The sequence below is a fragment of the Mus pahari genome, chromosome 10 (genome assembly GCF_900095145.1).
Source record: "Mus pahari chromosome 10, PAHARI_EIJ_v1.1, whole genome shotgun sequence".
Lineage (NCBI taxonomy): Eukaryota > Metazoa > Chordata > Mammalia > Rodentia > Muridae > Mus > Mus pahari.
The window spans coordinates 50,168,400-50,187,183 of NC_034599.1; the positions used below are offsets into that span (position 1 = coordinate 50,168,400).

At 41.0% G+C, this 18,784-nt stretch overlaps 1 protein-coding gene across 2 annotated transcripts in view; it reads right to left on the reverse strand.

Annotated features, from left to right (window-relative positions):
- Positions 1-18,784, reverse strand: part of Nrg4 (neuregulin 4) — a 105,539-nt gene that overhangs the window by 19,652 nt on the left and 67,103 nt on the right. Inside the window, exons 1-2 of one of the 2 annotated variants that reach the window (XR_003844649.1) lie at positions 10,328-10,401; positions 3,520-3,666 (exon numbers count right to left, since the gene is read on the reverse strand). Coding sequence is in view for 1 of the 2 variants with exons in the window: in XM_021207791.2 (XP_021063450.2) it covers positions 3,520-3,666 (147 nt within the window). In the remaining variant the exon portion in view is untranslated. Of the gene's footprint in view, positions 1-3,519; positions 3,667-10,327; positions 10,402-18,784 lie in introns of those variants that run through there. The other variant, XM_021207791.2, reaches the window with a different exon arrangement.

Consider the following 18,784-nt stretch of genomic DNA (forward strand, 5'->3'; position numbering starts at 1 on the left):
CCCATGCTATTTTGAGCAGATTGGTCAGCTGACCCCCCTCCCCCAGCATGCTATCTGCTCAGCTGACCCCCCCCCCAGCATGCTATTTTGGAAGACATGCTTAAAATCAGAAGAGATTATTATCTGGTTTTCCCAAGATTTGTGAGTTTAGAGTGTTCCAATTGGTAGAGCCTCTCTTTTTCCAAGTCAGTAGGTAACCTTATACTGTGCGACGACTTACAAAGTAAAGAATGCCAGTAGCTTCCTTAAGAGCTGATCTGTACTCCCTTCTGTCCATCAGCTGAGACTATTTCCAGTCTGGACTACTTGATACTCTTAAGCTTTCCCTGAGTAGACATTAGAAATACTATTGACTCAGTATTAAAATCCATTTAGCATTTGCGATTAGAGGGGTTTTTTCCTTTTCTTTTTGTCTTTTATTTTGAGGCAGGCTTTCTCTAAGTGGTAGAGGCTTGCTTGCCTTGGGCCACTGGCTTGGAGGTTTCTTTTTCAATGAATACCAATCATCCTTATACATTCTTCCACTCCTCGTACCTATCTCCCTGTACTTCCTATGTGTAGGCTTTTGAGGCTTCTTTTTGAGCCAGGGTTTCCTCTAGTAAACAAGGTTGCCTGGATGTCACAGCAATCCTCCTGCATGAACCTCCCAAGTATTAGGATTACAGTTGTAATTTGGCCACTATGCCCCGGCCAAAAGTTATCATTCAGAATAGTATAGAGCACTGCAGATTAGAATTTTCTTCCTTGTCCACCAGGGTTCACTCTATAAATCAGACTGGCCTTAAATCTACTATGTAACCCAGGCTGGCCTTAAACTTGTAACATTCCTCATGCCTCTGCCTTTCCAGAGCTAGAATTACAAACACAAACTACTACACCTGGCTTTAGATCACAATATTTCTGAGTTCTGCCTCCAGTCTATAGAACAACTGTATTTTGCTCTTTTATTAAAATTTTATCACTCTATGTCACTCAGTACATTTGGGATATATCACTTCCTTTACAAATTCAACAGTTAGTCTATGTGACACCTGCTTCTGGCTTTCTACTCAGCACATGGGTGAGCTGCATTTACTATAGCTCTTTGTAACTGAGTAGGCCTGTGAAAGGAATTCTGTCAGAGTGTCTGTGTCACTTCAGGATGGTCATTTTGAGTGTGAGGTACCCTGGAGCTCTTTTACCTCTTGCATGGCAACCAACAGCACTTGTGATGGCAGCTTTGTAGCTTGAGTCCTTACGACGATGATTAACACTACCAATCTGCGTGCTAACCCATAAGGACTATATACTATGAATAAGAAAGCTTTTGTTTTTAAGTGATTAAACTATTAAGGTTACATCATTCATTCTGCAGAGCCCACATGGCCCAATCACCACTCAAAAACCCAACATTTCAAATACCATTAACATAGGGCTTTGGGGAAGTTGTTTCTAGTACATGAAATCTGAAGAACAAATTCAAGCCATAGTAAATTAGAAGACTTACTACACAGAATAGCCCAATCAATAGAAGAAGATAAAAATCTATTTCCAAGTCAATATTAATATAAATAATGAGAAATTAGAATTAGTTAAGCTGCTCTTTCTCTTAGTATATTTTACTGGGAAACATACACAGAGGGATCATTCAGTTTTTCCAAAATGTTTTACAGTGAAGGGCAAACCAAGGTGGCTCATTTAATACTTTCATAATATGCTACCCTCAACACAGTAGATTAAAATTTTCTTTCTCATGATTTTACTGGTTGACAGCTGTACTGGCTAGCTTTGTGTCAACTTGACACAGCCGGAGTTATCACAGAGAAAGGAGCTTCAGTTGTGGAAATGCCCCATGAGATTCAGCTGTGGGGCATTTTCTCAATTAGTGATCAAGGGGGAGAGGCCCCTTGTAGGTGGGACCATCTCTGGGCTGGTAGTTTTGGATTCTATAAGAAAGCAGGCTGAGCAAGCCAGGGGAAGCAAGCCAGTAAAGAACATCCCTCCATGGCTTCTGCATCAGCTCCTGCTTTCTGACCTGCTTGAGTTCCTAGTCCTGCATCCTTGGGTGATCAACAGCAATATGGAAATGTAAGCTGAATAAACCCTTTCCTCCCCAACTTGCTTCTTGGTCATGATGTTTGTGCAGGAATAGAAACCCTGACTAAGACAACAGCCGAACTTTTTTTCCTTTTTCTAACCTGGGTGTCCTCTGTGTAATTGCAAGCGACCAGCAGATAATCCAAGCCAACTAAAGGTTCCAATGAGCAGGATGTCTAGGGTCCCTCACTCAAATGACCAGCAGTTGCTGCTGGCTAGGAATCCAGCTGGAGCGGCTTGTTTTCTCTGCTTAGGTTTGTTACGAGCTATTCCCTGGTTCTTAGATGGAGCTTTTAGTCCATTTAAAGTCTGTGTTCTTACCTGTAGCATTTACACAATCAGTCATCACAGTGCCTGCCTAAAGAAATAAACTATTTCTTATCACAGTTCGATGGCTTGAACCCAGAACCTCATGCCTGTTAGACAAGCACACTATCACTGAACGACACAGACCAGTGTAGCAGGGTCACAGTAAGACAGGGCATGTGGGAATGGCAGACCACCTGGGAAACACAGTCTGGTGTAATGAGCTTGTAACTCTTTGTATCTGAAGCATTCAGATGCAAAAATTATGAGATAACATCTACTAAATGATACTTTGAAATAAAATGTGCAACAACACATCTTTTAAAGGAACAAAGTCCCTCCAAATTTTAATCAGGGTTTATGAGATATTATCGACATCCTATTCTTGGAATATTAATTTCTCAAGCCAACTTGGTTTATGATGACTATCAAACTCCATTTTCACAGTCACATGAGAGAAACCAGTGCACATTTAATACTTATTAATACAAATAACTAGTAAACTTAATTCCCCTTTTAAAAACCTTTTTCCAAAAACATGAAGGAAAATCAAAAGGAATCAATACAAGTAATCTTTGATATATAGCCTTGCAACATGTAATTTTTCCTTTTGTTTCTCTTAGGAGTCACCAGTTTCTCCAATTTAACTTTTTGTTTCTTTATCTGTCTCTCTAGATTTAAATAGCCCATAAATTTAGGTGATATTTCTACCTTGTTGGCTGCTATGTTCATTATGCCTAGCACATGGTAAGATAGACCTCAGCCAGGTACCTTAGGCTTCTAAAGCAATGGCGGAGTCACTTTGCTTTTCATATTCAAAACTTACTAAGAAACACCTCACCCAAATACTTAAAAAAAAAAAATCAAGTGACTTAAGCACAGCCCTGCAGTGAGCGTGGGTCCACCTAGCTCAGAGATAGCAAGGCAAATGACGTCGACGGTGACAAAGAAGGAGGTAAAACTGCTTACGATACTTTCAAAGCGACTTACTCGTTTATAACATAATTGTATTAGAGAGATAACGCCAGATATAAAACAGTATCTGCAGAAACACTAGAAACAAAGAGCATGTTTCTTAGCGGCCTCTGCTTTGCGCATGGCTTTCCTCTTTCTGAGGGTCAGTTCTGCTTCAGTTACCTGCACAGGAAGCAGAGCGCAGCGATGGTAAGAGTGACGAGGACCGCCAGCACCAAGAAAGCTGCCGACAGGTTACTTTTGCTCTGGATGCTGGAGCTTGGGAGAAAAACCTCTTCACAACGAGCTCCGGTATAATTTTCAATGCACCTACAGGATAAAAGTTTAGATAAAGATCACACAGTGGTGTGGACAATATCCAGTAGGACGGGAAAGGTCTCTGCTTTTCAGATTGTCAACGAGGAGCAAACTTGCTCGATGTGGTGCACTTAGAGCCACGGCTACCGACAAATGCATTACTTTACACTTGCCTCCTTTAGAGTCCTTCAGCAGCTTAGAGTCTGGAGGGATCGGGTACCACTCAGACTCCACGTGCGGGCAGTGCTAATGCCTTCTGGGTTTGACTTCTCTGTCCGCCAACTTTTACAGAAGGGTCTTGCAATGCTGTTCCTCTAGGTGTCCTCAACCCCCTCCTCCAGTGATCCTCCTGCCTCAGCTTTTCAAGTACTGCAGGTACATGCCACCAAGGCTTAAAGTCTACATTTCCAGGGGGGTAACTATCCATATATAAATCAACTTCATCTACAATTTATTTTATTATATTTTATGTAGATGTATAGATGATTGCAACTTTTTCCTCAAAATTACTTCTTCCAAACCCTGAGTTATTCTATATTACATCTCTTCCCTACTGTTCAAAAATGCCTTCTTAAACTTTCACCAACTTCACTAACAGCATTTCTATTTTTCTGCAGAGACAACATGAAAAAGCAAAGAATACCACAAGAAGCAGTCTTTGATATGGCCAGTTAGCTGTTTTTCCATGTTAACGTGTTCAAAGGATTACTGCACATTAACAAGAATTATGCTCTTTGGAGTTCCATCCATTTGTATTACAGTTTAATGTAAAATAAAAATAATTTAGCTGGAAATGTTGGCACGCATCTGTCGTCCTAGTACTTGGGAAACTGAGGCAGGAGGATTGACTCAGATTCAAGGCCAGCCTGGGCTACATGGTGAATTTTAGGCCAGCCCATCCTGGAGTGTCAAACTCTATTTCAAAACAAATTTTTCTTTTTAATATGAGCATTTGTCTATAAAGTAAAGCCAGAAGTTATATAGGAAATTCACAATGTATATATACTCACAATGCTATATAAAAACGAGCATGTACGGACACAGGTACATACTTTAAACTATTTTTTTTACAAAAAAAATTTGTAAAGGTTGGTTTTATAAAACTAGTTTTCCTCCTTGTCTCTTTTCAGAGTAGGTGAGCATTTAGACATTTATTCTCCCTGCCTCCTACACTGTGCTAATGAGGACAACAGGCCTAGAGGGCTAGATGTGAGCTAATGTCTGGTTTAACAACTAACCCGACAGGAGAACTAGCAGCTTACATATGCAAAGGACAGTTCAGCACAGAGGGTGAACTGACCAAAGAGCAGACGTTTTATAATCCTCATGCCACCCTGATGCAGACAGGAGGTTACTGCTGTTGGCTTTGTGGGGACGTCAGGCAATACAATAATCCTATGACACTGCTGCAAAGAGTGGTGTGTGGAGACAAGGAAAGGGACCCTAAGGACAGGGTACAAAACACCACGTGAAAGATATTTGGGAAAAACTCATAATTACTTACAGTATAAGCATTAAAATACTATCTTGTCTATGGGAAGAGATGGCTCAGTGATTAAGAGCACTGGCTGCTCTTCCAGAGAACCTGGGTTTAATTCTCAGCACCCACATGGAGGCTCACAACCATCTGTAATTACATCCCTTTCTTTTGGTCTCTGACAGCACCAGGCATACATGGAGTGCAGAAAGACAGACATGCAGACAAATCAATCATACACATAAAATAAATAAATGAATAAAAAATGAAAGGATTGTCATTCCCATGGGTTCAATTAAATACACATGAGAGGAAAAGAGAAATGAAAGTTCACATTGTTCTTCTCTAGTTTTATTTCCACTTCCCAGGACTGACAGTCAGACAAAGATGCAGACAAAAATGCAGACAGCACACACACACACACACACACACACACACACACACACTTATTCTTCAGAATACAGCTTCATAAACTACAGTTCATAACCTTATGTGAGGTCACAGAGGTCATATAACTGAGCGTGTGGGGTTATAGAAAATTTGGCAACAATAAAAGATATCTGAATATACCAAGTCCCAAACACAATTCCAAGTTAAACTGAGTCCATGGTGACTCTGCTGAGCTTATCTCCCTGCAGGACAGCCTGTCCCTGCAGCTTCTTCCTGAACACACTCCACACACACTTTATGCTGTGTATGTTGTCACCACACAATCCTGACAGATGCTGCCAGTTACACCTCGGCTCAGATTTAAGACCACTGTACACTGTGAACTGCAGTGTTTTTACTATACATGCAAAGTTTTCTATTATAAAAACATAATGGTTTAATTGTGGGAAACAAAGGCTTTGATATATTCTGCTTGCCATTCCTTAGCATGAAAACATCAAAAGAGTATATCTTTGGATTATTGTCAGAACCTTTGAATTTAAAATTGCTATTTAAGTTACTAACTTTTAAATTAAAAAAATAACTAAATGAATTTTGGCTTGGCATTAGGGCAGAATGTCTAGTAGTTTCTGCAATGGCCCTAACATGCTTCTGCTGTTCCACACTATACCTCATGGTGACAGAGGATCATAAAATACCCATCAGCCTTGAAAAGTGCTGGAGATGCTTCCTGGCATTCAGTATCAAATATGTAAATTTGCTTTTTATCACTAATAAATATAACTAATATCACCAACAAATAACTAAATTATTTTAGCAAAGAATTGTTTTAAAAATAAATGTTCTTACCATTATCAGTAAATTCTTGGCATGTATTCCAATTTTATACACGTATATATCTGGGGTCAGGGAGAGGTTTCTTAGGTGAAAAGGGTGGAGGGTGGAAGGGATTGATAAATCCCCTAGAAAGAAACCCAGTGGGCCTGTCACAGCCAATACACACAGTGCAAAACAAACACAGGAAAGGCAGCTTTCCAAAAGATAAAACCCTGCTCTGCATTCACTCCCAAGAGTTGTTGAGATGCACATAAATATAAATAAAAACTCTCTCACAATTTCCTTAAGATTATTTTTGGAGCACAGACTGAAGAAATGACCATCTAGAGACTGCCCCACCTCGGGATCCACCCCATCTACAACCACCAAATCAAGACACTATTATAGAGGCCGACAAGAGCTTGCTGACAGGATCCTGATATAGCTGTCTCCTAAGAGGCTCTGCCAGAGCCTGACAAATATAAAAGTGGATGCTCACAGTCATCCAGTGGACAGAGCCCAGGGTCCCCAATGAAGGAGTTAAAGAAAGGACCTAAGGAACTGAAGGGGTTTGCAGCCCCATAGGAGGAACAACAATATGAACTAACCAGTACCCGGAGAGCTCCCTGAGACTAAACCACAAACCAAAGCATACACATGGTGGGACTCATGGCTCTAGCTGCATATGTAGCAGAGGATGGCCTAGTGGGTCATCAATGGGAGGAGTGGCCCTTGGTCCTGTGAAGGCTCTATGCCCCAGGATAGGGGAATGCTTGGGCCAGGAAGCAGGAGTGGGTGGGTTGGTGAGCAGGGGGAGGGGTAGGGAATAGGGGATTTTCGGAGGGGAAACCAGGAAAAGGGATAACATTTGAAAAGTAATAAAGAAAATATCTAATAAAAAAGTTTATTTTTGTACTTAAATAGAATTAAGTTACCATATATGCCTTACAGAGGTGGGGTTTTTTTGCTTTGCTTTGTTTTATTTTAAAAAATTTTAGCCACTGAAAGAATGCCTGGCATAGTCCAGGAATGGTTAGTGTGCAGCTCAGCGATCAGTCAGGATTGAAGCAAACAGAAAGAGGCGGGAGAGAGAAACGATCAGCCGAGTTCTCTACCATCCACATCTGGGAAAAAGTAACATGCTGGTGGAAATTTTAAGCAAAATAACATCAAAAAATGTTGTTATTCTTTACCTCATTAAATTTGAACTTGGAGAAAGGAACAGACACATTGTACTGCGTGACTAACCTACAAGTGAATTTTGTTTTTCTAGGTAATTATCATATAAATAAGGGAACGCTGCCCATCCAGTGGTGCTCCGGGTAACTTATGAAAATGTTATGGCTTCAGCTGTAACACAAATGTTCCATTTCAAGCAAACGTAAGTCAGGGACGGCAGAGTAGAGACAGTGGACATGGAGTTGAGCTAGCGTGAGTCGAAGGTCAAGTGTCACAGCAGCATTTGTGCAGAGCTAAGCAGCCTCTGTTTTTATGTAAGTAACTCTTGCTAACGGATCCCTGGCCTTTGCTTCTTTACAGGCTGTCAAGTCCCAAAGGTTGTGTCATCTAATTTGATGGACGTCAAGAGCTAACGTACTTTCCTGGAACTGAAGATTAACGCCAGAATGTGTACAGTTGCCCAGTGACGACTCAGAATCCATGTTGTACAACAGTTTTCTAGGTGCACCGAAGAGTGTCACCAGAAGCTTTGAAGCCACGTTTAGTGTACTTTGACATGAGAAAAGTTCATCTGATTTTAGTGTTCAGGGAAAGTAGCTATGATACTGAAGGTTTTCATCAAGAATAAAGGAACCAAACTCTTACCTGTGAGCCTCAGACAGGAGGATTGCTGTGAGTTCAAGGCCAGACTGGAATATTTGAGGTGACCCCCTTTAAAAGCAAAACAAACAGAAACCAAGCCACAGGAACCAAGAAGTTGTGAATCCTGAACAGATGTGGCTGTGTTCCAAAAAATGAACACTGGACTTCAGGCTAGAGAAAACTAGATATGTAGCTGTCATGTGGCCTGATCTTGCTGCGTGCCACTTAAGCTTTACAACATGAAGCCAAAGTGGTAACCCCTGCCTTATTTCTTTCACTTAGTTATTTTCATGATTGATCAAGACATCTGCTAGTGCCAAGGACAGCAGGATGCTGCCCAGGTGAGATAGGAACATGAGTAGTCTCTTTTCAAATGCCAGGCTCCAGGTAAGAAACTAGGAGGAGCATGGTGGCTAATGAAGATGCTACTATTACTACTATAGAAGAACCACCACCACCACCACCACCCCTTAAAAGCCCCTCAACTCCAGTGCCATTCCACTTGGACAGAGCTGCCAGAAGGAAGAATCCTAACACTGAGACACCAGAGCTGTCCCAACTTCATGAACTCCATGTGACAATCAAAGTTCAGCAGGAAACTCATAAAAATTGAGAACAAACCAAAAATAAAACCTTTACAAGAGTTCAAGAAAATACACTGACATGGTTTGGGTCCACTTAGTCCAAGGCTAACTTACATACAAACACATAGCCCAAACCCTATCAGATGCCACGGGTTTGCATAGGCCAGAACTCAGAGACGACTGGCTGGCAACCTTTGCCACTCTCATTACCTGGTGCCACAAAAGCATTGAACATCTCTAGCTTGATTATGCCTAGAGATATTTAGTCAATACCCACTCTTGTAAAAATAGCTATTTATGTCAAGTGTGTGACATTTGTACCATTGAGGACTGATAATTATGAGTACCTCAAGTGGGCCAGCCTGATTTAAGTCTAGTTAAAAAGCAAATTTTAGAGTTCTTCACGACTGACTGTTAGCTAGCTAACTCATGTGTGGGATGCATTTCAGGGAGCAGCAACACAGTCCACTCGGAGAACCATCCACATTTGCCATTAGGTTATGGGGGTTTGTAAATTTTACTTTAAGTAAATCACTGAAAATTTCAAATATCTGCTGAAAGTAGCCAAAGTCCAGCAAAACACAGAAGTGCTGTAAGCACGGAATGAGCGAGTCGCAAGCCATAAGCACAACCTTTGTCACCGAGCGTGCACAAGCCGGTCTGCCCTGGTGAACACTGGAAGAGGAGGACCCAGAGAACGCTTCGCATGACGCACAAGCCTGAGACAAACCTCTGTGATCGTTACGTTAGCTCCCCCTCCCCCACAAACAAAATAATTTATTGAAGTCCCACTCTCTTCCTTCTCCATTTTGCTAACATCGAAAATATGTTTAAGGAGAAAATTCTAAAAGTTACCCCCTGAAATAAAGTCTATTACTTCTTAAAAGGTTGGAAAATGAAGTAAAACTAAAAATAAAAAGTATGCATACTAGGTGCTCATGCCTACAATGGCAGCATTCAGAACGGGGGTGGGGTGGGGATGGAGATGTGGGGGTAAAGAGTTCAAGGGCTGGGCTGGAGCTAGCTCAAAGGCGAAGGGCACCACTGGCTGCTCTTCCAGAGGACCCCAGTTAGATCCCCAGAACTCCCGTGGCAGTCCACAACCATCTGTCACTACAGTTCCAGGGGAGCTGACATCCTTTTTTGGCTTCTTCAGGCATGGTGCATGGTGTCCAGACACATGCTGATAAAACACCCACACATGAAATAAAATAAATAAATCTGAGAAAAAAAAGTTCAAGGGTAACCTCAGTTACACTGTGAAGTTTGAGGTCATCCTAGGCTACATGAGACTCAGTCCCAAACAAATAAATATATATTTTTTTTTCATTACTTATATCTTAAAGACAATGTATATATAGACATATATATATATTATTTATACAGAACAATTGCTGTCACTTTTTCTTTTAAGTAATATTTTCAGTATATAGAATATATTTAAAAATAAATAATATATAAATGGGCCTTCCAACTTCAGAGATTTTCCCTGTTCATGTCTTTTAAGGGTTCGTAGGAACATCTAGAAAGACTGGAGTAGCTAAACCACAGTTTTAAATGCACAGTGTTAATGCTGGCATCTTACCTTCCCAGGCTGCAGGGAAAATCTCATGACCCAACTTGGAATAAGACAAAGAGAAGTCAGCAACAGTTCACTTCCTGACAAAAGAAGTTAAGCATTAGATCTATGCACAAGTTACGACTGCTAGCATTCCTGTGTAGAAAGTAAGGCTTGTAGATAATGAAACTTTTTCTGGAGGTGTCACCAGGCAAAGCCAGGGGGTCTGAAGACGTATGCTCTTAAGTTTTGTTCTGAACACTGAGGTTGTGAGAGATGCATCCGTAATTTCTGCTGAGGACACTAATGAGGGAGTCTGTAATCAGAAGTAAGGTTACTAAAATAAAAAGCATTAACAAAATGCATAAACGGAGCAGCTGCTGGATGAATTTGCATTTGTTCTATTATAAGCACTGAGGTTGTTATTTCTGCTCCATAAAGGTGTTCTAAAGATTAGCCTAATTCCAGATGTTTAATAAAGCTTATGACGTACTGTCAAAGATAAAAGCAAAAGGGGTTCAGCTCTATTTAATATCAAAGGTGTTTTGGCTATTTTCCTTGAAATACAACCTTCTACTAAATTTAGAGATGCAAAGGTCAAATCTTATCCATAAGGCATGCCAAAAACTGACCTTAAAACAAAAACAAAAAAACCTTAACATTTTCTGTGGTTAATAAAGTGAGTCACAAAATTCTGAAATTCCCTTTAAAAAGAATTTGGTAAAACATACGGTGGTGTGCTGGTTTGAGTAAGAATGGCCTCAAGAATAAGCTCATATATTTGAATGCTTAGTCACCAGGAGTGGCACAACTTGGGAAGGATTAGTATGTGTGGCCTTGTTGGAGGTAGTGTGTCACTGGGGTGGACTTTGAAGTTTCAAAGGCCCAATACAGGCCCAGGCCCAGGCCCAGACTCTGTCTCATCTCTCTCTCTGTCTCTCTCTCTCTGTCTCTCTGTCTCTCTGTCTGTCTCTCTTCCTGCTGCCTGCTGATCTGGATGTAGAACACTCAGCTGATTCTCTAGCCCATGCCTGCCTGTGTGCTGCCATGTTTCTTACCATGCTGCTAATGAACTAAACCTCTGAAACTAGAAGCAAGCTTCAGTTAAATGCTTTCTTTTATAAGAGTTGCCATGGTCACAGTGTCTCTCCACAGCAATGGAACACTGACTAAGTCAGATGGGGGCCAAGAATGCTGAGACAAAACAACAGTCTACACGTAAACAAGATGATGTGCCAAACGCAGCAATGCTGTAGACGTGGCTTCCTTCATCTCATTTTTGCACAGCTAGTTTTCCACAGACTGCATTTGTGTTTCTAAACCACATTTCCTAAATGGAACTCAATCTGTACAATCACCCAGCAAATGTTTCTACCTGCCCAAGAATACCACTGCTATTGCTGCCACTCTGGTTGGGTCTTGTGATCACACGAGCAACCTACTGTTTGCCAGGATCCTGGTAAAGCCAGAGCTCACTCAGCCACTGTAGCTAACTGTTCCACCAGATAATGCTCCAATCACAAAGCTGATGCAGTGTACTTGTTGGCGCTGATCTCTGGATAAATCACAAGACTGAGAGGAAAGCAGGACAGCCCACAGGGCCTCGCCCAGCTAGTGGTGCAGGTACAGATGAAGACAAACCTCTCCTCCACTCTTGCTGCTTCAACTCTGCAAGTTCTGGTCAGAAGTCCTACTTGGCTGCCTTGGTGTCTAAATGACCAAGCTGCCCAAGATGCCAAAGGCTACAAGGCTCCTGTGTAGATTGCTTTTCAGAGAAAGACTTTGACATCATCCACAAAACAGGCTCCCAGACACAAGGCAAACATCTCCTTCTGATTATCCAACTCCACAGAGGCCTGTCCTTTCACCTTTGAGCTACTTTACAACTCTGTAACCCGTAAACCTTAGGAGAATGCCGATGCAGCCTGCTTGGTATGCGACAACAGATGGCTGTGTGGGCCCACATCAATTTCATGTCTATTCACATGTGTGCACAGTACTGAATTTTTCTGAGTCAGTTGCAACATCTTTTGGTCTCCTTGTAAGTAAGCAGTTCTTCAAATAAAATTCTAATGCATGCTCATGGTTTTTTTTTTTTTTTAATATTTGTGAAAATCTGATTTTCTCTTTTATAAATTTTAAAACATTTAGACTACTTGCTGAAATGCTCAGTAGACTCATTGGGTAGAGTGAGATCAACTGAGGTGTCACAGAAGCCTGCGCACTGGTCCTTAGAAGCCAGAAAGGACTGCACACCAGGCCCGGCTGGGGCAGACTGCACACTTGAGCATATTCTCCTAGTTCTCAGAGGTGAATCTAAGGGAGCAGAGCTTCAGATTGGCTGGTTCCCTTCATAGTTCTGGACCTCACATCCTCTATCATTTATGCCATGGGTTTCATTGGTGGTGGCTGTGGTTTACTTGGGTTTAACAGTTTACTTCCCATTAGTAAGATCATGAGGAAGGCCCTGGCTCAACTATCCAAATATTTAAGCAGGTAGTTGACACTCAAGATTATCTTCATTGGGAGAGAGAGAGGGGATGAAGTGGGGATAAAGGATCTATCCACAGAGGAGATAATTAGAGTATAAAATCAAATTCAAGGAACTCTATGCTGCCTGATATATATTCTGAACAGTCCTAAATGTCCATTGAAGGACAATAGGAAATATACCTAGTATTCTAATATCTTAAATATTAATGAATTTAATTAAATTATTATCATCAAAACCAAGAAACATGTTAAGAACTCAAGTTATATTAATAGATCTTTGTTAGAACACTGACTGCGTGCTGCAGCCGTAGCTCAGCGGTTAAGAGCACTCACTGCAGATGCAAAGGACCCTGGTTCACATCCCAGCAAGTGCCTGGAGGCTCCCAGCAGTCTGAACTGTCATGCCGGGCAGTGGAGGCACACGCCTTTATTCTCAGCACTTGGGAGGCAGAGGCAGGTGGATTTCTGAGTTTGAGGTCAGCATAGTCTACAGAGTGAGTTCCAGGACACCCAGGGCTACACAGAGAAACCCTGTCTCGAAAAACAAAACAAAACAAAACAAAACAAAACAAAACAACAAAAAAAGAACACTGACTGCCCTGAGTCCAATTCCCAGCAACCACATGCTGGCTCAGGATCATCTATAAGAGGGATCTGATGCCCTCTTCTGGCATGCAAGTGTGTATATGCAGATAAAGTACTACATTAAAAAAATTAGCTTAATTTTGACTTAATAAAAACAGATTGTCTTTTCTCTGAATAAGAATACTGAGTACACTATGCATACATTATATTTGACCTAGGCCTATTTTTCCTAAACTTATATGGGTTCATTGATCAAATAAACTATTAGCTCCTCTTACATATTGTTAAACAATTTAAGGATGTTAGACGGTGGTGGTGCATGCCTTTAATCCCAGCACTTGAGAGGCAGGGCCAGGTGATCTCTATAAGTTCGAGGCCAGCCTGATCTACACAGCATTCTAGGACAACCAAGGTTACACAGAGAAACCCTGTCTTGAAAACCAAACCAAACCAAACCAAACCAAACCAAACAAACAAAACCCGAAAACTTATGAATGTAAAACTGTTCAACTAAATCAGTATTTTGATGCTCTACTTAAACCATAGTTATTTTCCATCATTTATGCTTTATAATAGAATTTTTAAAGGTATCTTAAAACTCTGAACCAATTAAATTGATTTTAAATAGGGTAGGATCACTGAAACATTACTCACTAAGTTGAATTTGTACTTACATTTCTGTTTCTTGCATAAGGAATTTGCACTATATTAAGGAAGATTTTGCCTCTTCTAGTGGGTTATAGAAAGGCTGTGTGAGCTGTACTGAGGGCACAGCTCAGTGGTGAGAACCCACTCAGCATACAGGATGCTCTGAGTTTTATCCCTAGCATCATTCAAGGGAGCAAAGTTAGAGTGAGACCCATATCTAAAAACAAAGCAAAAATAAAGGTCCAGCGTAAAGGCACACGCTGTCAAACTTGATGTCCTGAGCCCTGTCCCCAGAACAACATGACGGAAGCAGAAATGATGTCTACAGGTGCCTTCTGACCTCCCTACTTAAGCTGTACCACACACACACACACACACACACACACACACACACACCATAAAGAAATGTAAAAAACCTAAACTTTAAAAAGTATATATGTAAAGGCAGAACATCGGTGTGTGATGTGTCTGCAACTTGTCTACTGAACTGTCTCTTATGCTTCACAGCCCCAGATGGCCCTGAACCTAGTTTTCCTTGTGAAACAGAAATCAGCTACTTGGTCAAAAGCTACAGCTGATGCAAGCGAGGAGACTGTGCTAAGAACAACAGAGATGCACGTGAGGGCACGCACGCACTTCTGTTTTTTAAAGAAAAGTAGCTTTGCTTGAAAGTAGCAGTTCTCAGCTTTTTTCTTTTCACCTCAAAGCCAAAGGTGATGACCTTACATGGGTTCAGAACTGCTGTGCTGGAAACAGAAACACAATGAAGAGTATTGATTCGTTTGAAATACAAATGATGGATACACATACAAATAACTCCTCAGCATTATTACTAAGAAACTGTTGCCAGGGGCTAACTAAGGTGTTTGAATATGAAAAGAGCTGTTTTGGAAATTTTGGAATTTCATTTTCTTATCATGTAAAGTGTGTTCTTGGTTCTCGGTTCCCCCTAGCTGGGCTCTCAGAGCAGATGAAACACTGTTCTTTCCTGGACCAGACCAGAAAAGCAGTGACGCAGCATCTGCCCAGGATGTGTTTCTGTGCCTAATGCTGAAGTTGCATCCTGGACTACTTATGGGAAGAAAAATATTAACTCAAAAAGAAAGAGGAAGAGGAGTGAGGGAGAGGCAGGGACCAAGGTTCTGTATAGCCTTCCCTTCTACTTTTATTTTAAATGTCGTTGTTCCTCTGAGGAGAGAGACAGCCAGGAACCTTCTCTCAGCAACCGTGATGCTATAACCAAATGGCCCAACCTCTTCAATAAGGTTTTAATTTTACTTTCCCAAAACTGAATCTTGAATACAGAAAAAAACCCCTCAAAATATCATTTATACCCCAAAAGGATACTTCAAAGTCACTGTCATTTCATTAGAGAAATAAAGACAGCAGTTAGAGTAGAACTCATCACATTAAAATCTCTAGATGCTCCTGGAGGTTTCTCAACATATTTGACTCCATATGTTCGTGTGTTTGCTTGTTTGCTTTAATATGGGATCATGCCTTTCTTGAACAGCTGGGCTAGTGTGATCCTCTTGCCTCTGCCTCCTGAGTTGCTATAGTCACCAGTACATACCATCATGCCCTGTTACCATAAAAGATTTTAAATACAAGTCAAAACCCATGTGAAATAGTTATTCAACATAAGCCAGAAAAGGATTTTGTCCTCCTCTGTTGTGATATTAATGACAACAGGAGGAAATTAACTATAGCCATTATTTGCTATATAAAAGACTCATGTTTCCCTTCTTGTGCATGGTGTGTGTGTGTGTGTGTGTTTATGTGTGTAGGCATGTGTGCAAGTGTGTACACAGGACAGACAGCAGTTTGAAGTGCTTTTCTTCAACCTCTCTTGATCATATTTTCTGAACCTGGAGGAGGTCACCAATTAGATTAGAGAGATGGAGCAGTGTGCCCCCAGGATCCTTCTCTCTCTGCCTCCCAGAGCCAGGAGTACAAACACCTGGCTTTTTAGCTGGGCACTGAGTATTAGAAACACAGTAAAGTGCACCACACGCATTCTATGCTCAGAGACATCTCCCACATAGTTTCTGTTTTAATTGGATGTTTGGCAAAGGCTCCGAGACACATAGGAAATAAATGACAAGTATGGCTTAAATCTTCAAAGAATAGACTCTTGGGAACAAGATTCTAAGATGATGGGTATTTATAGAACGTTCACTCATAACTGAAGGTTTGAGTCAGGATTTCCCATCATTCACTGCACTTCAGAAGACTACACAGGAAAGCAGACTGGTAACCCCAAATCGTGAAGAACACAGGACTGTATGAACTATGGAGGGACAATTGTTATAGATATTTGCTTAGACTACTATTCATATTTTATGCTATATTCTTTTGATATTTAAAAAACCTTCTCTTCAGAAGATATTTATATATTACAAAAATTCAGTAAATATTGCTTTCATAAACTGAAATTAAAATTTGAATTATCTGATTTTTGTTGATTTGAATTATCTAGTGTCTATCCATTCTTACAGAACTATGCTGTTTCTACTCATGGGTCCTACATCTAACCAAGCCTACACTCAGGACAAATGGCTTGGTCCCTGGCTTACAGACCCTGAAGAATGTCCTTGGCTACCAGGCCAAGCACCTCAGGAAACTGGATGGTTCCAAGTCAAGAGGAATTGGCTTAAATGTCCATACTACACATGAAATCTGGGGGATAGTTTCTTAGGTGTGGTTTCCTGTCCTTTTGACAGCCAAGAGGCCTGGGAAACTTCATTCCAAGACTCTTAGGAAATGTCTCAGAGCAAAGTGAGTGTTGTAACTTTCATAGATTCATTGCTAAATGGCTAAGACTTGTAAGAACAAACTTATGGTGGTATCAACACACTTCCTCACTCACATAAGCCTGCACCAGCACTTCTTTGGCCAAGAATAACTGAGTAGCACAGCATAGACTGAATCCTAGCTACTCAATAGGCATGAGCAAGGTCACAGGTTCAAGATCAGCCTGACCAGGGCAAATTGTTGAAAACTTGTCTCAAAATAAAAATGTCTTTTTTAAATTTAAAAACTTTTTTTTTTTTTTAAAAAAACACAAACAAAAAGCCTGGGTTGGAGAGAGAGCTCTGCAGTGAAGTGCACTGGCAGCTCTTGCAGAGGTCCCACATTCAGTTGCCAGCATCCATGTAGTGACTCACAACCATCTGTAACTCCAGTTACAGATGACTACATGCACGTGGTGTACATACATTCTTATAGACAAAACACTCACATAAAGCTAAAAAAAAAAATCGAAAAATAAATATTTAAAAAAGCCTTTTTAAACATGCAAAAATTAAACATTAGAAAGCCAAATTACCTAATCCAGTGGTTCTCAGCCTTCCTAATGTTGTCGCCCTCACACTTTCCCATGTCGTGGTGAACCCTAGCCATAGGTTATTTTTGTTGCTACTTCATAACTATAATTTTCCACTGTTTTGAATTGTGATGTAAATCTCTGTGTTTAATGATGGTCTTAGGCCCCTGTGAAAGGGTCATTTGACCCCAAAGGGGTCGTGACCAACACGTTGAGAACTGCTGACCTATCAGTGAATGGGGTGATGAACAGAATAGATAATTCTCAAAAGAAGATGCAAATCAACCAATGAGAAGTCACCAAGTGTTCAACATACTTAACCATCAGGGAAACGCAGATTAAAGCTGCTTTGAGACCCACCCCATCTTGATCAGAATGGCTACCACCAGACATCAAGAAAACAATGATGACAAAGGTCAAAGAGGAGGTGGAGAGAGAGGAGTTCACTGATGGCTAAAGCATGACCCTGTGAAGCCACCACAGGTATCAGCAGTAGGGTCCTCAAGAAACTAAACACTGAGCTACTGTACTCTCAGACATACCACTTCTGGACACATGCCTGAAGACACTGATATGCGCATATCCATTCCATTTGCTATTCACAGTAGCACGGCAATGCAATCAGCCTAGCTGTCCATCAATACACGGACAAACAAACGTAGGACAAATACACAATAGACATCATGACATTTGCAGGAAAGTGAATGGAACTGGAAATTATTATACTACACAAAACTACCCACATCCAGAAAGATAAATATCACAAGTGGTCTCTTATTTATTTGTGTGTATCTATTAGCATACATTTCTGTGTGTGAGTGTGTGGATGTGTGTGTGTGTGTGTGTGTGTGTTAGTGTGTGTGCTCACGTGAATGCTCCCATGGGGAAGAGATCCTGAGAGAAGAGAATTCATGTAACAAGAAAGCAGAAGTGGGGATAACTGGAATGAAAAGGGAGCCAGCTGGAGGGGTCTAGGGATCACAGGGCACAACAGTGCGGGGAGGAGCAACTGAGGACAAAGTATGACACACATGTGTAAGGTGTGAGAATAGAACATAATTTTGCATGCCAACCTAAAAAATTAGTAATTTAAAAACATCGAGTTAAGCCAGGTGGTGGGGGTGCACACCTTTCATCCCAGGAGGTTAAGGTAGGCAGAAATCTGTGAGTTTGAGGCCAGCCTGGTCTATACAGTGAGTTCCAAGACAGCCAGGACAAACAGAGAGATCCTGTCTCAAACAAAACAAAACAAAACAAAACAAAACAAAACAAAACAAAACAAAACAAAACAAAACAAAACACGTAGTAAGATAGTCAGCTGATAAAGACACAGCTAAACCTGACAACCTAGTTAGTTCCGGGAACCCATACAGGAAAAGGAGACAACTGACTCCTACCTGTTGGCTCTACACGTGTGCCATGACATGTGTGTG